General features: G+C 41.7%; 1 protein-coding gene across 3 annotated transcripts in view; it reads left to right on the top strand.

Annotated features, from left to right (window-relative positions):
* Positions 1-490: 490 nt before the first annotated feature.
* TNPO1 (transportin 1) overlaps positions 491-26,453 on the top strand; it is a 69,820-nt gene continuing 43,857 nt past the window's right edge. For 2 of the 3 annotated variants that reach the window (XR_001551969.2, XM_032441398.1), the window contains exons 1-4: positions 491-640; positions 19,875-20,049; positions 20,298-20,411; positions 23,916-23,991. Coding sequence is in view for 2 of the 3 variants with exons in the window: in XM_032441398.1 (XP_032297289.1) it covers positions 20,307-20,411; positions 23,916-23,991 (181 nt within the window). In the remaining variant the exon portion in view is untranslated. The remainder of the gene's footprint in view (positions 641-19,874; positions 20,050-20,297; positions 20,412-23,915; positions 23,992-26,453) is intronic. The other variant, XM_015848836.2, reaches the window with a different exon arrangement.

Here is a 26,453-nt window from a genome sequence, read left to right as displayed (position 1 = left end):
AGTCGTGAATTCCAGTTTCCCTCTGCAATAACTAGCGTTAGGAAATTATTTTTAAAATCAATTAGCGCGATGTCTGGGAGCAGCCTGGCACAGCACTGGGGCTGATGTAATGCAGCTCCACCAGTGCGCTCTGTGGAAGAACAGCCGTCCTACGGAAGGCACGGCTCAGTGCCTCTGCTCGGCGAGACACAACGGCGGCTGCGAGGCCCGGGGTGTGCGTGCAGACAGCACCGTCTGGACGAGCAGCGCGTAGAGGGGAACGGCTGGGGTGGGAGGACCGCGAGCAAACGGCCCCCGCCACCGGGCCCGCCTGCCTTCACCCTGGGCAGCACGGTGAGCGTGGGCGCGGCCGGGCGGCCATTTCGCTGCCGTCTCCATCCCGCCCCCCGGCCCGGCCGCAGGGAGGCCGCTGTTGCCAACGTTACCGCCCGGAGTCGCCCCCTCCCGCCCCCGCTTTCGGCGCCCCGCCCCCAGCCCGCCCCCCTCGGCCAATGGTAGGGGCGGCGGCGGCGGAGCGAGGTTCCCTTTGTTCAGCCATTTCGGGCTCTTCCGCGCTTTTGGGTGCGGAGCTGCGGAGGGAGAGGACCGGCCGCTCCCTCGCCACTCCCCTTCCCCGCCGCCGGGCTCTGGGATGGTGTGGGTAGGTGTCCGGGCTGCGAGGGGCGGGATGGGGTGTCCCATCGGCGGCTGCTGCCTGCGGCGGGGGGGGTCGGGCAGGCAGCCGCCGGAGGCCGATGTCGGGGCGGTTTGAGCGGGCTGAGGGGCCGCTCCGGGGTGCCACGTCCTGCCCCGCTCGCTCCGCTCTCCGTGCCGCTGCGAGGCCGTGCCCCGCGGGCTGGGCGCCTCCCCCCGGAACTACGGCAGGTGCCGCTGCCCCGCCGCGCCGCCGGCCCTGGCAGTGCGGCGAGACGGAGAAGAGAAAGTTGGCTCGAAGAGAGCGACGTGGCCGTGTTTCGTGCCTCGGGTTCTGCAGCGCGTGGGCTGCGTGCTGCTCAGATTTGGCAAGGCGGGAGCTGCTTCGTTCCTGCGTCTGCAAAAGAAAGGACAGAGAGGGAAAGAATCCCCTGCTTGTCTGGGAAGGCCCTTAGATCAGCCGCACCGATGGAGCTGGCAAAGCCCTCGTGGGGTGGCTGTGCAGTGGGGCCGAGTGCTTTCGGTGTCGGTATGAATGCCTTGCTTAGCTTGCAGGCTTCCTGTTCTCCTGCGGGAAAGACAGTGATTCCTCTCATTTGATTTTGTGCTCCAGACCCAAGAGATCCTCCTGCTGTGAGGGCTGTTGTGTGCCGTCTGGTGCTGCAGGTTCACATCGTGTTTGCTTGCCCTCTTGCGTGTTTCAACTACATTTAGTGCGTGGTATTTGAATGCTTCATAGTTACACTCGAATCCTTACAGTACCCACTGAACAAAAAGTGGGTTTGTCTCCTTGTAGTGCACAGGTATGTGGAAAAATAAATAATCAGGTACCCGAGACTGTGCACAGACCCTTTGGTATAGCCGAAAAGAGGGCCCGTATCACTAATCTACAGCTTCAGCTATGTTTTAAAAATAACAGCATATAGCCTGTTTCTAAAAGTTCTCATTTTGCATCTGCTGTGTGAATTGTGGTTATTTTCGAGCTATATGTGGGAGGATGGAGGAAGGTTGCTCGCAGTTGGAAATAATAGTTTTCTGTTTGATTAGAATTTCTTTGGAATATGCTTCTTCAAAATAGTTTATACTCAAGGCGCTGTGCTGCGAAGAGAATATTATGATCTACCAAAAAAAAAAACCCACGTTAAAAATACAGTTTATTCTGCCTTAAAGTAGGAGGGCAGTAGTTGAAACTATTGACAAAGGACTCTGTTTACTATTGCTTACAGACAGTGACACACATTTCAGTGATTTCAGAAGCTGATACAGATGTAAGCACAGCTGCCAAACTGAGCCAAGCGTGGCTTCTGACAGGAACACAAGAATAACGTTAATTATGTGTTTACAAATGCCTGACATGCATTTTTATAGTACATAATCTTTCAGATTACAGTTTAGGAGCCCTTGTGTGTGTGTCATTATTCTAGAGAACACAGCTGCGTGTGGTTAATTTCGGGAGCTGGGCTACTTTGTGCATCCTTCTGCTGATCACACAGAGCTGTCCAGCATACTGACAGAGCCAGAAATCCAGTCATATTTCCTTCCAGCTCCTGCTTTGGGCACACCAAGATGCCATGGCAATCAATACAGGAAGGTGGCAGGAGGCCCGCTGTCATTCCTTTTCATTGCAGCTGGTAGTCAGAATCTACAGAGTGGAAAGATCAGGGCTGGAATCAATCCTGAGATGTTATTTTTAAAGTATCTCATCGATATCCTTCTGTAGAACCAGTGCTGCTACTAATGAATAAAAATTTGGGGCGCAAGTTTGTGTATCTGGTATGGACTGTATCAGTCTGTTACTATCAGTGAAATTTGTGCCAGTGATTCTCCATGGGGAAGGATTTTTCTTTGATTAGTATTTGAGAAGGCTAGCACTGTTTTTCCATGATCTTCACTCTTTAATTTCATTGTGACTTTGATTTATTTTTTTCTTTTATTTTGAACACAGAAATGAATTTTGTCAGTTGACTCAGTTCCAGATTCTGTGAACACTGAAACACGTGTAATGGCACATTTTTCTGTTGTTCTGTTTTTTGTTTTTGTTTTTTATCTATTCTATATCTTTCCACTATTTAATAATATTGATTTGGATGACTAAGATTGAATTTCTGTATCTGTTTATGGTTTTGACTCATATATGTACTATGCAAATGATATAGGGCCCACGATCAAAGCTGCATATACTTGTTTATACCCAGTGTTGTTGGATTTATGTATATGGCATATGCTTGATAAGCCAGTGTATGTAAACAGCTGTTTGTGCACGTAGCGTTTTGCTTGTTTTTACTGAATTAAATCTGACATAAGGCATAAAATGAAGTAAAACTCATTTAATGAAGTTTTAGCTTTTAAACCTTGAATACAGAATAGAAAGTTGTTGTTAAAAATTCTCTATTAAATTAAATAATTTTATATAAAGCTTTTCTTTGCAAGCCTTTAAAAATATTCTTCAACATACAGAATATGATATTTATAAAGAGCCTGATGTTAAGTGCTTTAATTTAAATAATTGATGCTAAATGTAAAGCCAGAGGGAAAGATGAGATAAAATGTTTTCTTTTTTATCGGGGACTTAAAAGGTAGCTAGTAGGGAAGTGGATACAGAGCTTCAGGAAAGCTGCTACTATATGTAAATCTGAAGAGAAAATATTTGCAGAAATGGTGGTGTAGCACACACCGGGGTTTTCCAAGCCTACTTAAAGGGTATATCAGCAGCAGCAGTAACTTCTGTCGCCCAGTATCATGTGGTTTTCTAACCATGCAAAGCCAGAGTGTTCCTACTATGTATTCCTGTATTCCAAGCTAGGATTGCAGTCCGCTGCTTATGCTTACCTCCCCCTTCCGTTCATGAACATGCAGATGTTTATGCTAACTTTAAACTTCAGCTACTTCCTTTCTTCAGCACACACCCAAATTGTAAATCTTCACTTCCAGCAACACAAAGTGGAACCAAACATTCCATCTGTGCTTGTTACATCATTTATCTTGCTCTTCCAGCTTTGCCATGTCTTGGTATTCTTCCTGTAATCTGAATTGGAGGTGCCATCTTGCAGGCAGCAGGTTTGCTCATGGCTATTGGATGTGGGTGCTGGCCATAACAATCCCTAGTTGCCTCTACATAACCATCACAGGACCCAGGGTACAACGACTCTTCAGCCTCTGTGAGAGCACTGAGAGGCAGGAACTGCAGCTCTGCTTAACACTAAACAAAAAGTAGGCATGAGTGGTGAGTGTACTTCAGCATGGCCACTTTTAGAGAAACAAGGAAAGTCAGCAGCAGACAAATGCAATGGGACAAGACTCAAATTTCCATCTGAGGCTAAAAGCCACTGACCTGCTTTTTAAACCACAGAAATGAAAGTACTAAGATCTACATAAATATCTGTATTTCAGTCAGTTAAACTTTAGTAAATTTGATTATTATTTTTTTTTTATCTGGTGAGACTGCAGCTTGAGTAGTATTTTCAGTTTGGGGCCTCTCATTACAAGAAAGACATTGAGGCCCTGGAGTATGTCCAGAGAGGGGCCATGAAGCTGGTGAGGAGGCTGGAGCACAAGTCTTATGGGGTCTGTCTGTGGGAACTGGGTTTGTTTGATTTGGAAAAGAAGGCTCATGGAAGACGTTACTGTTCTCTGCATCTGCCTTATAGAAGATTGTGACAGGGTGGGTCTCTTTTCCCAGGTAGCTTGTGGTGAGACGTATTGGCCTTACGTTGCACTGGGGGATTCAGGTTGGATATTAGAGAAGATTTCTTCTCTGAAGGAGTGGTCAAGGCTTGAAGCAGGCTGCCCATGGAAGTAGTGGAGTCACCATCCCTGGAAGTGTTCATGAGCATGTTCATGAGTGGAGATGTGGCACCAAGGGGTGTTGTGTAGTGGGTATGATAGTTTGATGGTCTTAGATGATCTTTGAAACTGTAAAAGTTGGCCTGTAAGTTTCAGATAATCAGAGTTGCTGTTTTTGTAACTGTCAAATGGTAATTGAAAGCATTTAGTTCTAATATAAAATCATATGTGTAGGGGAAAAAAATGTATCTTTTTCATATAGTTTTCTTAATTCTTTTATCAGTGGTAATTGAAGTAGCAGAAACAATAAGGAAATGTTAAAACAGATTTGTGATAAGGTGCTAAGTAAAAAAGATGAGGCGTTCTGTTTAGTATTACCCAGCAGAGAGGAATTTGATATCCGTGATTGAAATTGTGTCAGAAGAAATTCTGTAAAAGAGGCTATAGAGTGGGCTTTAGAACTGTGGAACATCTGTTAGAGCATCTCCTGTGGAGATTACAGATATATCTCAAAATCAGAGGAAATGTATTGGGGTATGTCATATGTACTGTAGTGTCTCCGTTGTAATCTAATTCTTGCATTTTCCAGGGGATGATGTGATGGATATGATGTTAATAACTCACAATGCTGTTGTGGCAGTAGTGTATAGATTAAATTACTTAAGTCTAACTAGGTGAAAGACGTAAGTGAAGGCAAGCAAATGTATCCTTTTTAGTCAAATGAGGCTATCTTGCCTGTGCTTCAGGGAAGTATATATTAGAGAAAGCCAGTATTATGTAGTAGTTGTTCATATTATGCTCTTCTTTTCATATGCATGTAAGGCACTGAACTCCACTTTCCTGAGTTAGTAATCTGAAATACATTTTTATTTATTTATTTATTTATTTTTAAGTAAAAGATTAGCAGGAAACACCCCCCAAATATATATATACATATATTTCAACTGAATGCATTCAATTTTTAAAATATAGTGGTAGTCCATGGTAGGTCCATGTATGAATGAAGGCTCCAACATGTTAGGTAAATGGAGGAACTCAGTCTTTTCTGCTTATGACTTGCAACTGAGTTACAAAAGAGAACACAAGTGATCTGTATTGGACAGTTACAAGGACAATGAGAGCTTTGAGACAGACACACAGTATCAGTAAACATTGCACCAGAGGGGAATTTCTGTGTAGAATTTGAGAAAGGGCGGACGGTATCTTGTAATGCCTTTCGTATTATTATTATTAATATTTTATTAAGGGCACCAGAGAAGAAAAAGTGCTGCTTTTAAGTAAGTTTATCATTGAGGTGATGACCATTAGTATCACCAGCAGGAGAAGGTGGGGAAGAAAAAAGGCCCAATTCTGCATCTTGTTAGTATATAAGAACTATTTCATAGATTGGAGGTGATAATTCATTCCATTGTCTGTAGTCAACTTAAACTGCCTGTGTTTTCAGCTCTTGATAGTCTTTATATTTTGTCTGTTGATTACACTGTTATTAAGAAAAAGATTATAGATGGGATACTGGCAAACCTGTTCTGTGGAGGTATTGAAGCTATTTTTTAATTGAAAAATGCATTAAAATAGGCCTTGATGCTATTAAATGACCAGTGCATTTAAGGTAAATAACATTCTTTTATATTTTCCCTATGAGGAGAGGCTAAGTGAACTGGGTCTGTTTAGCCTTGAGAAAAGAAGGCTGAGAGAGGATTTGATCCAGGTTTATAAATACCTGGAGTGTGGGGGCCATAGTGGCGAGGCTGGTCTCTTTTCAGTAGTGCGTGGGGACAGGACTAGGGGTAATGGGATGATCTCTAGAGGTCCCTTCCAACCCCTACAATTCTGTGATTCTGTGAAATCATGACTGTCCAAGTAGATAAATTTCCTGTACTTCTGAGAAAGAAAAAGCATCTTTGAAACCTCAAAATTCTTGTTTTGCTTTGGTCCCATTAGTAGTCACGTTACAAGGGAATTTGTTTACATATTGTAGCTATTTAGGCTAATAGCTAATTACAGCTGGGATCTTCTCCAAATACTATTCTGAACTTTCCCAAGTGAATTTTAAAATTAAATGCCTGAATATTGATAACAACTGAAGTAAGAATGAAATTCCTCATCCAATTATTATTATTATTTTTTACGTCTTCCAACTCTGAAAGCCCGACTTTCCCAAATTGACTGAGTAATGTGCTAATTTTTTACTGTTTCTAATATTTCTCTGTTCTTGCCATGAGAATGCTGCTTTTGGAGCAAAATGAGATAAAACCTTTCCCACAGCAGAGGGGTTGAAACTAGATGATTCTTAAGGTCCAATCTGTGGTTCTGTGATTCTATGAAAATGTTTGTTAAGGAGACTAAGTAGATTTTTTTTATATCCATCCTTTTCTTGTTGGGGCTTTCTTCTTCCCCTAAGGTAATTCACACACATACTTCTATGTGGGTAGAAACAGTAATTTAGCCACTTCAATGTATAAGTTAATGCTTAGATACATTACTTGCATTTCAGTCTTGCTTGTAATATCTGTTATACTGGTTCTTTATTGCCTTGAAGGCTTACAGTCTTACAGATACAGTCATGACAATGCTCTTTTTAAAAAACAAAACAAGAGTAAAAATGAGAGAATAAAGTAAAAAATGTACATAAAGAATTAAGCATATATTCATATGTACATACATGTATAATATGCACATTATTTATGGATTTTACTACTTCCTGTATTTGTGCTTTTTTATTTTTTAACTAGACAGCGTAAGGCTGTTTGTTTACCATGTTTATTCAGTGATCTCTTAACACCTGTTGCTGAAAAGGGCCATGAAGATCTGCGTGGAAGAATTACACATGCTTTTGTCTGTGACGTCTGTTGGCTTTGAGATACAACAATTTGAATGCACAGTTTAACTGAATGTATAAGGCTTGTCTTAAATTTTGTCTTCAGGTGTCACAGCCGAGAGCATTTAGAATGTGACTGAATGTACTTGAATGGGAAAAGCTGAAGGATTCTCCTGTTGAAATGTATTAGAGATAAACTGTGTGTTTATTCACTGAAATATAGTCTCCATTGCTATGCTGTTTTCCTTGTTTGATCACTATACCTGGTGAGCTGTATTGTTCTGATTGGAATTTCTAAATGAGATTCTTATAAACTAAATTCTAATAGTGTTTTAATTTCTAAATGTGTGATCCTTTCATATCTACCTTCCATAATTCCTGCTGAGTTAATATTGAAGTGCTTAGATACAACTGCTTTTTATATGAAGTTGAACTAGATTCAGCTGTTAGTTTATTTGCCATCTTAAAACGCTGATATTCAGAGTAAGGAAAATAGGAGGAATTTAGTGATGGTGGTGGTCCATTTTTTACCCTCTCCTTCATTTGGGCCTTAACAAATGTCTGCAGATATTTATTGTTTTTTAGGTACCACTGAGAGATGAGCTAAGTGATTTTTATTACTTGCCCTTAGAGTTTCACATCTTTTATTAAACTGGTTAGGGCATCATTCCTTTTGTTTACTTGTATAATTGGATTAGCTAATTCTCCTTGCTTATGTTCACATGTGTGACTTTGTCGTATTTTGGAACGAACTTCATTCCAGATCAGTAATTATTTGCTCGTTCTTTTCCAGGAGGATAGAATTTCAGTATATTTATCTGACTTCAGAGGCTAGAAAAGGTCAGACAACTACTGAGACTCACAGGCAAAAGATTGAATTTCTGTTTTGGGCATTTCTGTGCCTGCAAGTTCATACGTGACTCCTGTTTGTCTCTGTGTGGGACAGATACCAGCTTTCTGGAGTCACACAGGTACTAATAGAAGCTTAAATATTTTCTTTTCCTTGTGTCTTAGGAACCTGAGATAAATTGCCACAGTAAGTGATTAACAGAACATGATTAAGTACAGTAAGTAAATATCAGTCTTCCAGGGAACAAAATATTGTAGCCTTCTAGTAAAATCTAGTGATGCTGGTTTACTCTGTGGTATTGTCAGTAGTGCAGATATCTCCAAAGCACCATCATGATGCTACTATCATTGTTTAATAGTTGTAGTTTTACATGCAATTGTATGTTTTGATCTACAATCTGTGTGAGAATGTTTTAGTAAACATAAAGTATGGAAAAAATGGGGAACAAAGGGAAGGAGGAGTTGTGTTTATTATACTCAATATATACTGCATTCTGGATGAATTCAGTAATGGGAAGTAAAAATAAAACTGATTTCTGGCTAACTGTATCCTTGTGCTCTGAAAACATTTTTGCCTCAACCCCCTTACTTGAATTCCTAAGCTTTACTAAATTCCAGAATTCCCAGCCTGAATTTTGGCTGGACAGGACTTCTCACTTCTTCTAGACATACCTCAGGGCTGGTGCTAGTGCACACTGTTGGAAGACAGTAGTCTGATTTAAATATTGTAAAATAAATATTTAAATCAGAACACTGAAAACCTTAATTTTGTGCATTTCATTTTTACCTTGTATTACATTTGTAGTTTTTTATTTTTCTCAATTTTTTTTCTCTCATTAAGCATAAAAATGTACGAATATACTGTCTGTATGAATTCCTTCTACTAGCAAACAGGTCTCTTATGTATTCGTTTAGTGTTTGATTAGATATTTAGTCTTTATATTTTTATGTAAGTAGTGCTAAAGATGTTTCTACTGAAGAATATTAGCAACTCTTAAGGTGTGCAGAAATACTTAAACTATTTTGGCTAAACTGATGATGGATCTATGATTGATGTATTTTTTGCATTAAGATTTCCTCATTAATTAAAAGTATATATTAATGGTAGTTAGAATACAGATGTGTTCTGTTTCATTGTGGTACAAATGTAGCTTAAAAACAGAGAGTAACATAGTTGGGTCATTAAGTTTGCTTGTTTTAAAAATAATGAATGACTTCTTCTTTCTTTTTTTTTTTTTTTTTTTTTTTTTCCATGAAGGAGTTCACTGTTTTCAGATTCAAGAACTTCCCCAAACATGGCAGGTTGCCATACTGTGGTCTGCTGTCCTTAGGATTTGCTGTGGAGTGCTTTTTCACTGCTGTCTGAGCGGGAGAGTACTTCCTTTTTGAAAAGAGAGAGATGTCTGCCACATGGTTAGGTCACAGGACCTCCCACAAAGGCCCTATCTGTCATAGCTGTACCAGCCTTAAAGGAACAATGTACCATGAAGTCTCTCATTCCATTACCCCCTTGAAATAGATCTTGTCTGTTACAGTAATGAGTGGGGCTTGTTTTGCAGGGCAGAGCCTTCCACTTTGACCTCCTCATTCTTAGTTATTGTTCGTTTTCCACACTTTCAAAAATCCCTTTCATGTTAGTCAATTAAAGAGGTTAATGCAGGAAATCTGTAGTATGGTGAAATTTGGAGAAAGAAGCTCATGTTCTGCAGGGGAGGGTGAGAAGGGGGATAGAAACAGATGGGTCTTCTTTTATTGTGTGCTTCAGCTGATAGATATAACATCATCTGTCACAAATTCAGGAGGTGATGGTTTTCTCAAACAGCTGTTTAGTCAGCTTAAGATTTTTGTGACTATTAGGATTAAGAGTTAAGTGCTACTGGTTTATTACATAGTATGTATGCTTACAGTGAGGGAAAACAATAGCAACATAATCATTCTCTGTTTGGTATCTCTAGCTACAGAAATGAAATGGTAGCATAATTGAAGAGACAATACCTCTAAATGTACCCTTTCTCCAAGAGACTAGTTGATCAAAGGCATTTCAAATCAAGAGAATTTGCAGTTTTTTGCTATGCCTACCACTTATTCAATCAGTTGGAGTTTTTAATTAATGATAAGAGTTGTGTATCATAGAATTATTGAGGTTGGAAAATTCCTTTAAGATCATCTAGTCCAACCATCAACCCATTGCCTGTGCCCACTAAGCCACATCCCTCATTGCTCATCATATCAAAGTAGAATTTGAAGCATTTTTAATTATTTCCAAGTTGACGAAAACCTAATAGATTTCTGTCTCTGCAGCTGATGATGCCATATGATATGTAACTGAACCATCCTGAATAGACTTATTTTCAGTTCTTACTTGAATGTGAGCTGGTGTTGTATGTTGATGTTTCTAAGACTAAAAAATTAATCTAAAAAACTTGAAATGTTCATGTGTGCTGTTGCCAGTCATTTATATGCACAGCAGTGACCCCTTTGCTTATATGGAAGGTGTATTCCTCTACCCTTCCGTGCTTGATGAATACATTAACAATTGTCATAGATATCCATTAAAAAAAAAAACAACATACCTTTTGTCTGAAGGGTGGAATTACAAACTGTCAGGCTAACATCCAAGTGCAGGGTCCTGCACCTGCATTGTGGCAGTCCTCTGCACACATACGGGTTGGGTGGAGAATGGCTTGAGAGCCTCAAAGAGAAGGATTTGGTGGTGTATGTGATGAAAGACTCACAGTGAGCCAGCAATGTGTGCTTGCAGCCGAGAAGGCAGATTATATCCTGGGCTGCATCAAGAGAAGCGTGACCAACAGGTGCACTCATGCAACCCCCTCCTGGAGTGCTTCATCCAGTTCTGGAGCCCTCAAAACAAGAAGGACATAAAGCTATTGGAGTGGGTCCAGATGAGGCCCATGAAGATAATCAGATGGCTGGAGCACTTCCCCTGTGAGGACAGACTGAGAGAGCTGGGGCTTTTCAGCTTGGAGAGAAGGCTCCCAGAAGACCTTATAGTGGCCTTCTAGTATCTGAAAGGGGCCCATGGGAAAGCTGGGGAGGGACTTTTTATAAAGGCATGTAGCAACTGGACAAGGGGAAGTGGTTTTCAACTGGAAGAGGGTAGATTTAGATCAGGAAGAAATTCCTTACTGTGAAGGTGATGAGACACTGGAACAGGTTGCCCAGAGGGGCTGTGGATTCCTCCTCCTTGGAACCATTCAAGACCAGCTAGGATGGGGCTTTGAGCAACCTGGTGTAGGGGAATGTGTTCCTGCCCACACCAGGAGGGTTGGAACTAGGTGATCCTAACGATCCCTTCCAACCCAAGTTGTCCTATGATTCTATGACCATACACACTGTTTTTATCCATTCAATAGGATTCCACAGTGCAGGCTTTTACAGATATTATCTGTAAAAATATTGTTCATCATCTTTGGGGAAAAAAATCCACAGAATTGTGACAGTAATGCCAAAACTTGAGCCTGCTCCATAATTCGTGAAAGCAGCAGTCCAGCAGACTGCCTGAGTAGCTTCATTACCATAAAGGTAGGTACTGTCAGATGAAGCCCAAGGTCATATTCCACAGAGAGCAAATCACATTAGACATTTATTTGCCTCCAGTACTGAAATGTCCGGTGTTCAAGGAAATTTCAGTTTTCTTCATTACAAACTGTTGTATTATGAGATTAATTGCACACGTACACAATTTCTAGTATGACATGCAATATAAGACAAAACCAATTATAGCTGAGATTGTCTCAAGAGGATGGGAAGCTAACATAATTCTAATTACCTTCTTCAGCGTCTTACTGTACTCTAGGCCTACCAGCTGTAGGGAGTAAATGGCAGTAAGAATGCAGGTAAAATAACTGTGCCCAAATTTGAAATACCTGAATATCTGTGTATTTTACAGTTTGAATAATGTGAACAAAGTTCTTCTTACAGATACAAGAAATTTTCCTATAAAACACAGTTATTTTTTTTGAGATAGTCACAGATCAACAAAAGAAGGAGGTTCTTAGTTCAGTACATTCTACCTTTTTTTTTTTTCCACTTGAGCCCAAGGCTTACAATTCTATCTTGGCATGTGTTGGATTTTTCTTAGTTTTCTAGGTGGATTTCCTACAGGATCTGTCTTAGTTTTCTGTCATCTTCTGGCATTGAAGAATCCATGAAAAAAACACGTTTCTTATGTCCCTAGTTTCTAGAAAGAGTATTACTCCTGCATGTAGGAGCTTAATGCCATCTTTTGGAGAATAGTCATAATTCCATTTTGTACAGTGGAAGTAATTAGTGTTGCATTGTTGCATACTTGTCCATGAATATAAATCAGTTTGAGATCCCATCTTAAAATATTTTTCTAGTTTCTTCATGTTTCTGTTTAAGAAAATTAACTTCCAAGACATTTCAGTAGCGGACAGGAAAGTCCTTTCAAGTCTTTCTTACTGTCTGTCTCCTCAGTAATCTCTGGACCTACACAGGGTCAAGCGATCTTCTATAAACTGTTCAAGTAAACTACTGCATGATAAATACTAGTCTTATCACGTGGCTGAATTCAGGCTGCAAGGAATGCTTTAGAATGGGTTCTCCTTTGGCACATTTGATTTGAGAACTACCAGTGTGGGTTTTTTTTGTAGGTTTTTTTTTTTTTTTTTTTTAGTGAAAGCTTAAGACGTGTCTCCAGGCAGAAGATATTGCAAAGTAATGTAATGATAGTTATTTGACATGAGCTCTTCTGTATAGACACTTTTATTCTGTATTATGAGAGGTTTTTTCTGCTTAGCTTAATCCACATCACTCTTAGACTGAAATAGGAGGGTTTTATATGTGGGGCTATTATGGAATATCATTCATTTCCTTTGTGCATACAAATCTTCTATAAATAGAGATACAGAGAGACACTATAAGCTGTCTATGTGGAAACTTAGAAGCCTAGATTGTAGCAGTGGATTAGATGATTGATTCCCATTATTAAATATCATCTTTACAGATAGCAGTGCCTGTACTTTGTGACAAGAAGAAATGTAGCTTATTAGAATTCTCTCTCTAAAAGGGGAAAAAATATGACAACACAGGATTTCTAATGTAGTAAAATTAAAGACAGGGAAAGATTCTGTAAGTGCTAAAGTGGCTGAAGCTGTCAAAAATAATATGAAATTAGGACAATGTAGTAGTTTTTATTAGAGAATATTTGAAATCAGTTTTCAAACTGCTAGCAGCAATAAATTGCAGTTCCCAAAGGTACAGCTTGGTGGCTAAGGTATTTGAGGGATGTGATACCTTCCTACTAGTTCAGATCATTTTGGCTGGGTGTTAGCAGGGATTCATATCAGAGTCACCTATCTCTCTTTTCAGTGTGCTGAGAATGCTGGAAGGGTGGCAGAGGTATCTGTTAAAGATTTCCTATTTGCACTGCCTGTTTTTGTACCTGAAGCATTAACTGTCAATTATTCTACAGAATACTGGTTAGGAAATCATTTCCGATTAGATTTCCCACTAATATCTGTTCATTATGCTGTGGAAGACTCTACAAGATTAAAAGACCTAGTGCTAAGTACTCTGTGATGTGATGGTAAGGAAACTTCAGAGGAGTTTGGAAAAAAACATGAGCTGAAGCCTGCATTTGGAGCAAGTACTCTTTAAGTCCTGGATTTTGAATGAGATATGTCACAAAAGTGACTCAAGACATTTTGTAGACAGAGGGAACAAGACCCAAAGGCGAATGTGCAAAGTTTTTTTCTGAAGTTCAGCTGTGACCACAGAACTGCTGCTCCATCAGGAAATAGGAGGCAGAGCCCCACGGCAACCTGCAGTGGCTCCTACACCCCAGTCGGATGTGGTTCACACACCTGATCCCAACCCCACAGACCGTCTCCCCTGCACCATGCACAGCAGAGCTCCCAGCATGGGGCAGTTGCAGCCCTGGGCAGGCTCCAGCCCTGTCTGTGCTCCTGCACACCTTGCTCTTCTGCAGGGCTGAATTTTTCTCAAAGCAATACTGCAGGTGTTTTGTTGTGTGAGTGTGTGTCCCATGAAAGTGCTTGGGCCTGAGTTTGCACCTCTGATAGAAACAAAGCAGTCAGTGCCCAATTTCTATAACTGATAGCACTTTCCTTGCTGAGCAGGGCAGAGCAGTTAGCCCTTTCCCTGCCGTCCTCCCATTTCTTGTAGCTATCCAGGCCTGCCCCTTCTTGGAAAACAAATTCTTGATCTGTTGTACATTTGCTGTCAAGGTGCTGCTGTGGGTCTAGAGGTCACAAAATATCTTTGTTTCTGCAAGTTTCCTGTAGCATAGCAGATATCAAAAGTGTATTTCAGGTCCAAAGAGATGTTAACTTTTGTTCCTTAGGCTTCCCTGCTGGCTCTGTCAGGCCTATCCGCTCAGCTGCTTGAGTACTTGATTTAATAGCAATAGACTGCTATTAGTACCTAATTCTGAGTCACAGCGTTTTACTCACCTTCTTTCCTGATCCAAGATGTTCCATCTACAGAAGAAGTCAAGTCTGGAGCTGGCAGACAAGAGACAGGCTTTATCAAGAAGTGTAGTGGTAGAACAGGAAGTAATTTAGGTTAGACATTCAGAAGAAAGTCTTTACTCAAGTGGTGAGGCGCTGGAGCAGGTCACCAAGAGAAGCTGTGGATACCTCATCCCTGAAAGTGTTCAATGCCAAGTTGGATGGAGCTTTGAGCGGCTTGATCTTGTGGAATGTGTCTGTGTACATGGCAAGAGTTTTGACATGGATGATCTTTAAGGCCCTTTCCAACCATTCCATTGGTCCATTTCCAAACCAACAATTTTATGATTCTTTACTTGTAAGGTCTGCTTTTATCTTTTGTTGATTTTGTGTGGCCTCTCTGCAGTCATGATGTAATTCTCCTTCATCTGGTAATGGTAACAAGGCAGCCGTGGTGAAGGCACTGCATCTTCTCCAGAGGATCTTCTCTTCTCAGCAACAACAGAAATAGGTACTTTAGATTCTGAAGAGTCAAAACCTGTGATAATTCATTTAGTTAACTCAGTTCAACATTATATGGGGTATTTACAGTCAGTGGATGTCCTAATACAGTCTTCTGATGTTTTTTCTACCATCAGTGCTTCTGAGGCTATGATTCTAATACATCTCTTTCTCCTTTTTGTAACTTGAGGTCTGAACAGTAAGCAGCTGGGTGCTTCTGTCCTCCCCAAGTTTGTGCAAAGACCCCAGAGCTACTCTTCTCCTTTCACAGATAAGTAAATGGAATGGTTTACCATAGTTTGGAATCTCAAATGTGGGTGCTGTCACCAAGACTTTCAACATTACAAATGTTTTCTCCCATGCCTAAAGGCCATTTCAGTGGCTCTTTAGTGTCTGTTTTTGAGGAAGCCACCAATACTGCAGCTGTTTCCCCAAAGGCTGGTATCTGGAGCTTGCAAAATACTACAGCTCCTAAAAATGCTCTAAACTGTTCCTTTGTTACAGGTTGAAGCATATCCTGAATGATATTCATTCACTAATTAGGTATTTTCCTGCCTTTTTCAGATAACGCATATCCTATATGTTTCACTTTGTCTTTATAAAAGTGTTATTTAGCTGGGAAAGCTCAGTGGTCTTTTTCAGCAGTAGGGCACAGTAAAGCCTTTATATTTTTACATGTTTGTTTTACCTGTGACTTGAACCGGCAATTAGCAAATCATGAGCATATTGAGTGCACATAATTATTTAGTAATTCAACACACTACCAGTCTAAGATCTTTGAAAATACTGGAGGTGATCTCACAAATGCTGGTAAATGTCATCTTTTGCTTCTCTGAAATAATAGCAAATACATGTTGAAAATCCTCTTGTACTGAAATACTAAAAGAAGTGCAAGGAATCAATTACAGATAAATATCTTACAGCTGTCATTATCAATTTTTTCTCATTATGGATCACGGACTGCTGAGAGAGATGTTACTCCCCAGTTGTTAATGACTTCTAGGTATTTCTCTCTGGGCCAAGATTTGTCTTCTTTAGAGGTAATACTGGTGTGTTAGAAGGAGTGAAAATTCCCATCTTCAAGAACTCAGTCATTGCCCACATTCTCCCCTTAATCTCCTATATGACAGTGGGTATTCCTTTAAGAAGAGTGATTTCCCTGCTTTCCTTTCATTTCCAGTGTATCTGGGGTTGCTGGCTTTAATAGTTCCTCACATTTTGAACACCATACCCACAAAGATGTCAGTATGTCTTTCAACTCCTGGGGGATTTTGTTTATTTTCTCGTAGCCTATAACCTGATGGTTATTTTTGAGCCTATTAGAAGTTTTTCAGTTATACCTTCAGGGATACATACCAATCCTGCTCACAGTTTACGCAGTACATCCAACTGTAATAAATTCACAGGTCCTAATTCTCATTAAAGAAAAGTAATTATCTACTGATAGTAGACTGTCTGTTGATCAACAAGTAATGAGGGTATACTTTGTTCTGCTTAGGTTCTATTCCCACAGTCATTTGCAGCTGTTTCTCCAACCTCGTTAGAAAAGCCGAGGGGTGTTCCTCTGGCTCTTGATGACAATCTGTTAACTTTGTCCAATTTAGCGCTCTTTATCCTGCTGCCTCTGTTACAGTCCCTAGTACATTTCTGCATGTCCTAAGCATATCCACCCCTGCCCATGTCTATTAATTCCAACCTGATTCTAGTTCTGGCCTCGTTGTTCAGTCATCTTGGACTGCTGTCTTGTCTCTGTTCTTCTACAAAATTAATGCCACTACCTTTTTCTTAAAGGTGCACTGATTTTATTCTAATTTCCCAAAACTTACACTATAGAAACACCTTTCTCATTTCCAGTGCAGGATTTGTGGGCACTCACAGTTTTTAACACACTGCCACTGTGCAGTGTTTGTGTGGATTTACAGTTTTCACACACTGTCAACTCAGTCCTTTATGACTGGCTTAAGCATTTCCAGTGAGAGGCTGAAAACAGGTGAATTCACCCAGTTCAAAGCCCAGTTCGTCCTGGAAGTCGTCAGAGCTGACCAGTCAGCAGTGTCCCACCTGGGTCACCAAATTCTGTCACAAAACTGGCTTGGCACAGTCTGCATATGTGGAGGAAAGAAGATTAAAAGGCAGATGTACAAAGTTCATGACCACAGGACACCTGCTCCAGTAGGAAGCGAGAAGCAACCTGCAATGGCTCCCACACCCCAGCCAGATGCACCCCTGCCCAGCCTCAATCCCACAGACTGATATAACAGGACAAATATTATCAAGAAAGAAAGATCAGACTAACTCAGTTTTGTGGTTGTATTTTGAAGCTGTTTTGTTTTGTTTAGATATGTTATTTTTGTAATAATACAGTTTGGTTTTGATACCACTGGATTCTGTCTAGAGTGCATCTGAAGCTTGGATAACATATAAATCAAATTTTAGCTTCAGTATTTGTGCCAGTCTTCTGCCTTTGGTGAGCTTCTGTCTTGTTAATGTATGTAGATGTAGTGTTTCAAGTTTATTTCTGGTACATTCTGCTGTTTGAGTGGGATGAAGTAGGCCATCATATGTTTTGATGGGTAACTTTCATTCCTGCAACTAAGTTTTAACACTGATTCTAAATTTCTTTGTACGTGAGAGAAGGAAGAAAGTCCTAGGAAAAAAAAGCTGAAAAATTATATGGAAAGAAGCAATTTTCTCACTTTTTCAAAAATATTATTTGCTTTCAATCAGTGGGTTGTTTTTTTTTCACTCAGTTAAATTATTTTCTTCTTGCCTGCTTCCTCACAGAACTGAAATGATTAGAAATGGGTAAGAATAACTTCAAGGTGATGATCAAGGAAAGAAGGTATCCAGCAAGATTAGGTCCTTGCTTTGGTACCTATATTAGCTGAATAGTTCCCAGTGGCAAAAGATCCTCTATGAGACCTAAGGAGGAACGTACCCCTGAGGGCAACCATATAAAGCTTTCAGATGTCCCCCCCTAATCACAGCAGCTCCCATTTCTAGTTTGATCTTTAGGTTTTTGTCTCTTTTCTACTGCAGAAAGACATGGAATTAATTCTGGTCATGTTCCTATGTCAGTTTTTCTTAGTTACAGACCCACAGCCTGCTTCTCTTCTTGGTTTTTCCTGTTCTGTCTCTCAGCCTTCCTTTCTAGTCTCTTCCCTTGTTTCTCATGTGTAATCTGATTTTTGTCTAGTGCATTTGGGTTTCCTGATCAAATTAGAAAGATGTAATCCTTATGTCATACATTCTGAACAGCAACTTTCGAAGCTCTAATCAATTTCACCCAAATTTGACAGCAAGCCAAATGTTTCAAAGATAATCAAGCTTCTGAAACCTTCCTGGTAAAGCAGCAGTTAGGGGAATGAGACTGAAATAAGCATTTTGTTGGTTTGTTGGACCTCACCTTTCTTTTGCTCCAGCTGTGTAGGCATCACTATGGTGTGCTCTGCTGCATATATGTTGTGAACCACAAGCAGAGCTTTTAATGGCCTGAGTCTTTGCTTGACACTTTTCTGTGCCAGAAGAAAACTAGTGGGAATTCTCACAGCTTACAAAAATCTCCAATAAATTCCTTGTAACTGGTGGCAAGCCTTTACTCTCCCATGTAGTATCTCCAACTTGTAGGCATCTCAGTCTGATAAGCTCCCAAGAGGTGCACTGCTTTAGCAATTGGTCTCCCTAACAGCCCTGTGGTAAATGTGGCAATTTCTTAAATAGAAGATACTAAGAAACAAGTTCAGTTTCTTTCTTGCTGCTGTTTTAAAATTTAGAATTTTGTGCTTTGCAATGGCTTTGTACTCTTGCGTGCAATGCTGCATATTTTTCTGCTGTTTAGCTTTTCCTGATTCTTTTTCCAATGTGCATACATTCATGATTGATTAAATACTGTCCTCATTATCCAGATGTGTAGGTACTATAAGTACACCTATGACAGCCTGCTTTGCTATTTTGATACAGGCAGTGCTGTGGGTGCTACTTTTGGCTCCTGCAAGGGTGGTGGCTGGCTGTAATAGGAAGAAAGTTAGTCCAGGATACAGCACCTGAAATCGGACATTTGATTGTGATGTAAATACTGTTTTAATGAAAGCTTTGGGGTGGCAAGACAAAGAGTCTCACACAGCAAATTACCTGAGATATGCAGCAATCAGAAATATTCCATTCTCTGTGCCTCTGTGCTGTGTGCCTGCAGCGCTCATACCCAGTGTTGTGCTAAACCAGAGTTTCCGTTTCTAGTTTTCTGTTAGACAAGCAGGATGCTTACAAACATGGTGCCTGAAAATAAGATGGTACACTCTGAGGAACTGTTTTTCATATCTTAGACCACATTTAAGTCGCGTGTGTTTGTATTTTGGCCATTAGCATATGTATAGCCGATATAAATAGCGAAATGTAAGTATGCATTATGTTAAAACATATATAAATTGCTAATTTTGACCTCAGATCTCCTCTGATACATTTTGACGCTAAAGATAAAATATATTTTATATTCAAAAGGGTTTCTTTCTTGTCGCCCTCAGCCCTTCCCGCCTAGTTGGCCCTACTCCCTCTTTGCACGTCGAACTGCGAATGCAGCCGGCGTGAAACCAAGCCATGTAGCAGCACGCAGATGGCGGGCAGGTACCCCGTCCCTCGCTGCCGGCTCCGCTTTCTCGCCTCGCTTCTCGTTCCTCCGTGGGCGGCCGCCAGCCGCAGCTGTGCCGAGGGGCCGGGCGCCGCTATCCCGCGAGCCACGAGGCTGCCGGCGCTCTGCCTCGTCCCCTCCCCCTCGTGCCGGGCTTGGGGCCCCGACGCAGTGCCGGCCGGGACTGAGGCGGGCCGTGTTTTGTCGCCGGCAGGCTCCTGGCGGCGTGGGACGCGCACGGGGAAGGCTGACGGCGGCGCCGGCGGGCCCGAGGCAGCCCGGACGGGCGGAGGCGAGCCCGGCACTAGGACCCAGAAGACGCGCGGAGGCTCTGGCAAGATTACAAATTGGTCGTGACTCAGTCTCTCGGCGGGTGGCGAAGGGAGCAGGTCGGTGCCGTCTGCCCGCCCGGTGCGGGGCCGCGCTGGGGCTCGGGGCTGGCGGGGTGGTTGGCGGCCGCGAGGGCGGTTAGCGCTCCGCACCACGTCCCCCTTCCGTTCTCGTCCGTCCGGCCATCCTCCCTCTCTCCCTCCCACCCTTCCTCTCCTCTGCTTTCTTCTCCTCCCCTCCCCTCCCTCCCGCGGCCTGGCCCCGCTGCGCCGCTCACGGCGGCCGCCTGTTGTCTGCTGTTTTCCAGGCAGCCAAGATGGAGTACGAGTGGAAGCCCGACGAGCAGGGGCTCCAGCAGATCCTGCAGCTGCTGAAGGAATCGCAGTCCCCGGACACCACCACGCAGAGAGCCGTGCAACAAGTATCCTTAGCCGGGGCCTGCGCCGGGCGGGGCGGGCAGGGCAGAGCCGAGCGGGACGGTCGCCGCGGCTCGGGCGGGCGCCGGGGAAGCCGGGCGGGGAGCGCGGCCTGCGAGGCGGACGGAAGGGACGGGACGAGGCCACAGCCGGGCCTGCCCGGGGACCGCCGCGTTGCGGTGGGCCGAGCCTCCGCCGGAGCGGGCGGCCGTGGCGCGGCGTTTGAACCTCCGGCACGGCCTGCGGGGCCGTAGGGCCGCCGTGCCCCGCTGCGGGCCCGGGCACCTGTTGCGATCCCGAAGCCAAAGGCCGTTTTTTCTTTTTAAAGCCCTCGCTCTGGCGCGGCCGCTTCGGCGTCTGCCGCTTTACTGGGTTACCCCGCGCTGGGCCGCTGCCAGCGCCTGGCCGCGCCGAGGCGGGCGTGCGGCCTTCGCTGCGGCGGATCCCGCCAAGATCCGCCGGGGCCGCTGCCCGCGGGCAGGCCGCGACGCCTCCTACCCGGGGCTGCCTGCGGGCTTCAGCGCCTCCCGAGCCCATCCCCCGCCGGGGCTCGAGGCGAAAGACGGCGCTGGGGGCGGGAGGGCCCTGCTGGAACCGCCGGCGGCGTGCTCTCGGCGGCCTCTGACACTGCGCACTTTGCTGCGGGTGGGGTCGTTCCTGCCTTCCTGGGAGCCTGAGTTGGCGTTGTTAGACTGTGAAATTGGCGAGAAGGGGTGATCTGCTGCCTGTGTCTTTTTTTGGGGGGGGCCAATTTGCAGCGTTTTTTACGTTAGTTGTTTGTGGTGGGATTTGTTTCTGATTCATTTTCCTGCCCGTCAAGTCTCCTGATTCTGGAAACGATGAAAGAGAGAAGAAAATTTAAGTTAAGACTAATAGAAACATAGCCCTTGAAAAATATCTGTTGTTTCCTGCTCCCTGAGTTGGTGGTGTAAGTGCTTTGGAAAACCACGGAGTCCTCCTGGCATTCTTTGAAGGATATGAGTTCAGTATCGTGATTCCTTTTTGCTTAAGGCATGTGCTTCAACGTCTTTGCAGACAGCATCAGAATTCATTGATGTAGGTAAGAAAAAGTGTATATAGGGTTATTTTAAAAAACAAGTCTATCTTAAGGCCAAATTTACTCAACCTATAGGCTTTGCTAACAGATGCAGTCAAATGTAGGACAGTTTCTGTTAATATCTAAACAGTAAAGTTATTTTTCATCTTTATCATCGTATTCTTCGATCTGTGTTATAGATTTTTGAGATGCTTTTGCTGCCTCTGGAAAATCCTTCACAATGTGGCTGAATAATGCCTTAAACAGGCATTCTTCTTTAGCATTTCAGGCATGTAATTGTTTGTAGCAACGGTAGTTTTAGTGCAAAATGATTGTTTACAGCTTTACTTAAAAAAAAAAAAAAAGTAAAAAAAATAATAGTATCTGCTTTATATTTTGAAAAATAGCAGTGTAGGTGCAGGATGGGCAACATAATGGATGCTGTCTGTCTGAATGATGAGCAGAACTTGGTTAAGTAAAAATGCTTTTAACTGATGTTTGAAATTCTTAAATGACAGCGGTAACTCCCTGCTGTGGTCAGATACCTGAGATTTCAGAGAGCTGCTCCTATGCTGGCCTGTGGAAGTTAGAGAAGTGGCACACTATGTCATAGTGTTCCGTGTCCACATAGGAGAAAGTTTGATGTCTTATTCACAGACAGTGAAGTGTAACTTCAAGTAAATCTCCTTTCCAATTGTTTTTACAAACCTCTGGGATGGTTTCTTGTATTATAGGATGCTACTTAGCAGCATGTCCAAGCAGAATGATAGATCAGTGGTTTCAAATTTAAAGCACTTTCAGTCCTTAATATAAGATTGTCAGCGTGCTGTCTTGTACTTTCTGACACAGTTTTGACACATTTATGTGATTAGAACCTGATTGTAGTGAAGTAGGGAGCATAGGTTAACCAAAACCCTTTGTTAATAAAGTTAGAAATCAGGAAGGCTTTCAGATGTTTTTCAGATGAAAAATTAATTGCCTTTTGGAGGGGAAGAAAGGAAAAACGTAGGTGAAGAAGTTGTTGGGGAAAATATGGCCTTTTAGCTCTTACTTGGTTCATTGACTGATTAGTTAAATTCCTGTTTAATTCTCCTTTTCCAGTTCTTTCTGTTTGTCTGCTGCTGCTTTATATTTTAGCTGCTGTAATTCATTGCTATTGGTACTGTTTGACATTCTGTTTTGGTGGTCATGTTTCTAAAGCTTGGAGTAGAGGGGAAAATAAATTATGAGATATGATATCCTACATTTTTGCTTCTTAAAGAGCTTTTTGGCATGGAAGCTATATAAAACAATCTTTGGGTTTGTTTTTTATACTTCTTAGGGGCCATGTGAGATGGCCATACTGTTTTTAATTGGCTATCTATGGTAAGTGTGCTTTACTCTTCAGTCAGACGAGCTTCTCTGGCCATTGCTTGATGTATGTGGCTTAAATATCTAGAAATGAATTTAAGTTTGTGATTGGGACTAAGTGAACTAGTTGGTCATTGGAAGGAAACAGACTCTTTAGAACTAGAAGGAACTTAATGGGCCACTGTATCCTAGCAAAAACATGTGGTTAAGATTTTAATTTTTAGCAATTCAGCTAAACAGCTAGCAAAGTCAGTGTATGTGAAGTAAATACTCTTCTCTGAATTTTTTTTGCTAAATGTCTTGTTTAACCCATGTAGATATCATCAGTATGACTTGAGGATGGTGCTGCATGCTTATGGCTCAAAATACTGTTGTTCAGCAGAATACCAGTTAATACCAGGGTATGAGAACAAGTTATAAAGAGAATGCCAGATGGCTGTTCCAGCCAAACAGCAGCAGATGATATAGTAAATGTCAGAAAGACAACTGCATACCTTAACAGTCCTTCAAAAAATTAATGGTTCTTCCTTCAGTTTCCACAAGGACATAGTGGGAGAGGTTGGTACTGCTAGTAAGAAGCTCATTCAGAGAGCCAGCACTCTACAAAATGGATATGTATGCAGAGCAATTGTTCTGTAGTACTTGTTAAAGAAACAGTAGATAAGTTCCGTATGCAAATATCTGCCCACTTACAATTAAACTAATGCTTGCTATCAAAATCATAAATTGCTTTTGTACTTTGATGCTGGAGTGCTTTTATTTACAACAAGAGAAAAACAAAGATGTGTTGTGAGATTGTGTCAGCTTCTGAGTGTAAACACTGAAATAAAAAACTGTACAGGAGCAGCATTTTTAGTGTTCTTACAAGCTTTTTAAGGGTTCTGTTAATTTCTCTTTCTGTCTTTGAATATTTATGTTGTGTTTTTTTTCCAGATTTCACAACTGAAAGGCATTCCTACAGTATGAGGACTGCAAACTCTGTTTTCAGTTTGTTTTTACTCTGAGTGTTTTAAACTTATATGTACAATTGTTTGAAATGTTCAGAAGTTTAATAATTTTATCCAGGAAGTTAAAATACTGCATGCGTAAGATCTGGCTATTCCTTAACAGTTTCTCACTTCAGAAACTAGAACAACTTAATCAGTATCCGGATTTCAACAACTACCTGATATTTGTTCTTACGAAGTTGAAGTCTGAAGGTGAGTTTTTGAAATACTAACTCTTTAATTACACTTCTGTTTTTCACTTGTTTGATTTTTTTTTTTTTCCTTTACCTTTAAAGAAACAGGGAGCTGAATCCTGCAGTCATTTTGCTGATTCGTTGTTCTCTGTAGTTGTTGAGAACTCAATTATCTTCTTAGGAAGATTTGTGGTAATACATCTGAAAATTGATTGGTGCATGTATTTTCAAAGTCTTAGCATAGATTCTGCTCTTAGTATCCTATAAAGTTTCCACAGTACTGTAGAAGCATCATACTTCTCTGAGACTGCTATGAAACCGGAATAAATTTGCTCCATAGTGGTAAAATGTGACTGGAGATGTTATCAGATAGTCTGATAAATCCAGTTACGATCATAATTGCACCAGTAATTAACTTGCTAAACATTTTAATGGTCACATATCAGAGTCATTCAGAGAGAATGTCAGAGTCTTCATCCCAAAGACTTTATTTTAGTAAAGTGCAGTCAGAAATCACTTGCAGTTTGCTATTGGTTTATTCCTATGGACCCTAGTACATGCTGTGTAATGCATTCTGTGTAGCCTCTACAAATGAGTAAATTCAGGCAGTTCAATTCAGGTTTACTTTAAGATCTGTTTTTGGCACATCTGGTTCTTGTGTAAACATGTCATTAATATGTTGGATTGTATGGGATTTTATTTTTTTCTCCATGTCTTGCTATTAATACTTTTTTTCTGATTTCTGTTGTTTCACCTCTTGGCTTTAGAATGCTTCCTTTATCTTTTTTAGTTTGAATTAGATCAGGTGGCCCTGTGACATTCAAAGCATCAGCAAGATTCTTTATCTTCTGTTTGAACTAGTGTTTTGTTTGTGTTGTCTGTGTGCCTAGCAAGAATGGAAGGATAGCAGAGTCTAATATGTTTTTGTATTTGAAGACGGGGATATATCACAGTGGTTTTGGGTCTTCTTAAACATTATTAGGAAATTTCCTACATAGGTCTTGGGGAAGTCTTTGAAATTTGAGAGAGTGTTTTCAGGAGCTGAATCAGCCAAGATAATAAATTACTAAGCAAGATGCTAGCATAGATAGAGAGTATCCAGTACTTTAACATTGATAAATATGGTATCATACTTCAGTTGCTAGTGTGTTTTATGCTATTAACACGAAAAAAAATAGAAGGTGTCTGTGGTCAGACTACACCCATAGGTATGTCGTGTAAGTCCCTTATGAGACTGAAGAGGAGTAACTCTTGCTTCAGGGAAGATTTTCTCCTTCATCAGTGACTGAATTTTCAGAGTCATATTCTTGTCTATGACAGCTGTTCTTCAACTTTGTGTTTCAAGATCAGGAAATCCTCAGAACAGTTGGAGCATGGTACTGATTAACCTGCTGTAGATGTCCCTGCTCAAGCAGGGGCTGACTGTATCATCTCCAAAGGTCACTTCTAACATCAACCATTTTGTGATTCTGTCATAGTGAGTCCAGTGTTGATGTTTTTTCCACAGAATTTACCAACTCCTAAATGTCCTGTAACTTCGCTATGTAGGACTGCTGAAGGATGGCGGGGGAACTCTTGGCTGGATTTGCTATGAATCCAATGGCCAAGAGCCTTCTGTCATTATTCCTGCTCAAGCAAGGGAAAGAAAGGGACCTTAGAAATGCTATTAAGTAGTTAAGATACTTTTGCATCCTCTTTGAAACTGCAGGGGAAATGTGATGGAGTCTATCTTGAGTACAACTGGGAAAGTTTTCTTTACTTTCTCCCTCTTAAGAGGATTCTCTTGGCAGTCTGTCCTTTAAGGCTCTTGGCTAGGGAAGACAAGGACTGTGCTTTATACCACAGGCAGAAGCTGAGATATCCATGCTGTTGGAAGTTCATGCTTCTCTGTGACTATGTTCGTAGCTTACTCAGTGGAGATTGAAATGTTACATTAGCTAGTACATGGGGCAGAAGAAAGCTTAGTGTGACAACAGGTGTGGCTACCCATACATAACATTTTTGCTACTGTTGAAGGTACTGCTGAGTAAACTGTGTGAAGATAACATTTAGGCAAAAGCTCCTGGAAGTTAGAATTCTGTAAGGGTGGACTGAGATGAATTTTAAACACCCTTATTTTATTTTAGTATGGGTTGAACCATGTTGTTTTTGGCCTCAGTCCTTTGTCTCTGCAAGCAAATAACTTTGCTTGCTTAGTTGGCTGCTCCACTGAGGCCTGCAGGCAGACAGTATTAAGCTCATGGAATAAAACATGATCCCAAAACGTTGAAGACTGGGGTACAGGTCTCTAGATGGTACTTATCAAGAAGCACTGTGCTCAAAGGTCATCCTTATTTGGGCAAAATGAAGTATGCGTTGTCATTCAAATACTTGTATTACTGCAGCTGTTTCTTCTTGGTTTCACAGGTGTAAAACTGGCAGATAAATGTGGTGCTACACTGGCTTGGTGCCTTATTGGGAGTACTGGGTGATGACATCCAC

The sequence above is a fragment of the Coturnix japonica genome, chromosome Z (genome assembly GCF_001577835.2).
Source record: "Coturnix japonica isolate 7356 chromosome Z, Coturnix japonica 2.1, whole genome shotgun sequence".
Classification (NCBI taxonomy): Eukaryota; Metazoa; Chordata; class Aves; order Galliformes; family Phasianidae; genus Coturnix; species Coturnix japonica.
Note: the sequence above shows the minus strand (reverse complement) of the source record. Positions and strands in the feature narration are given on the sequence as shown.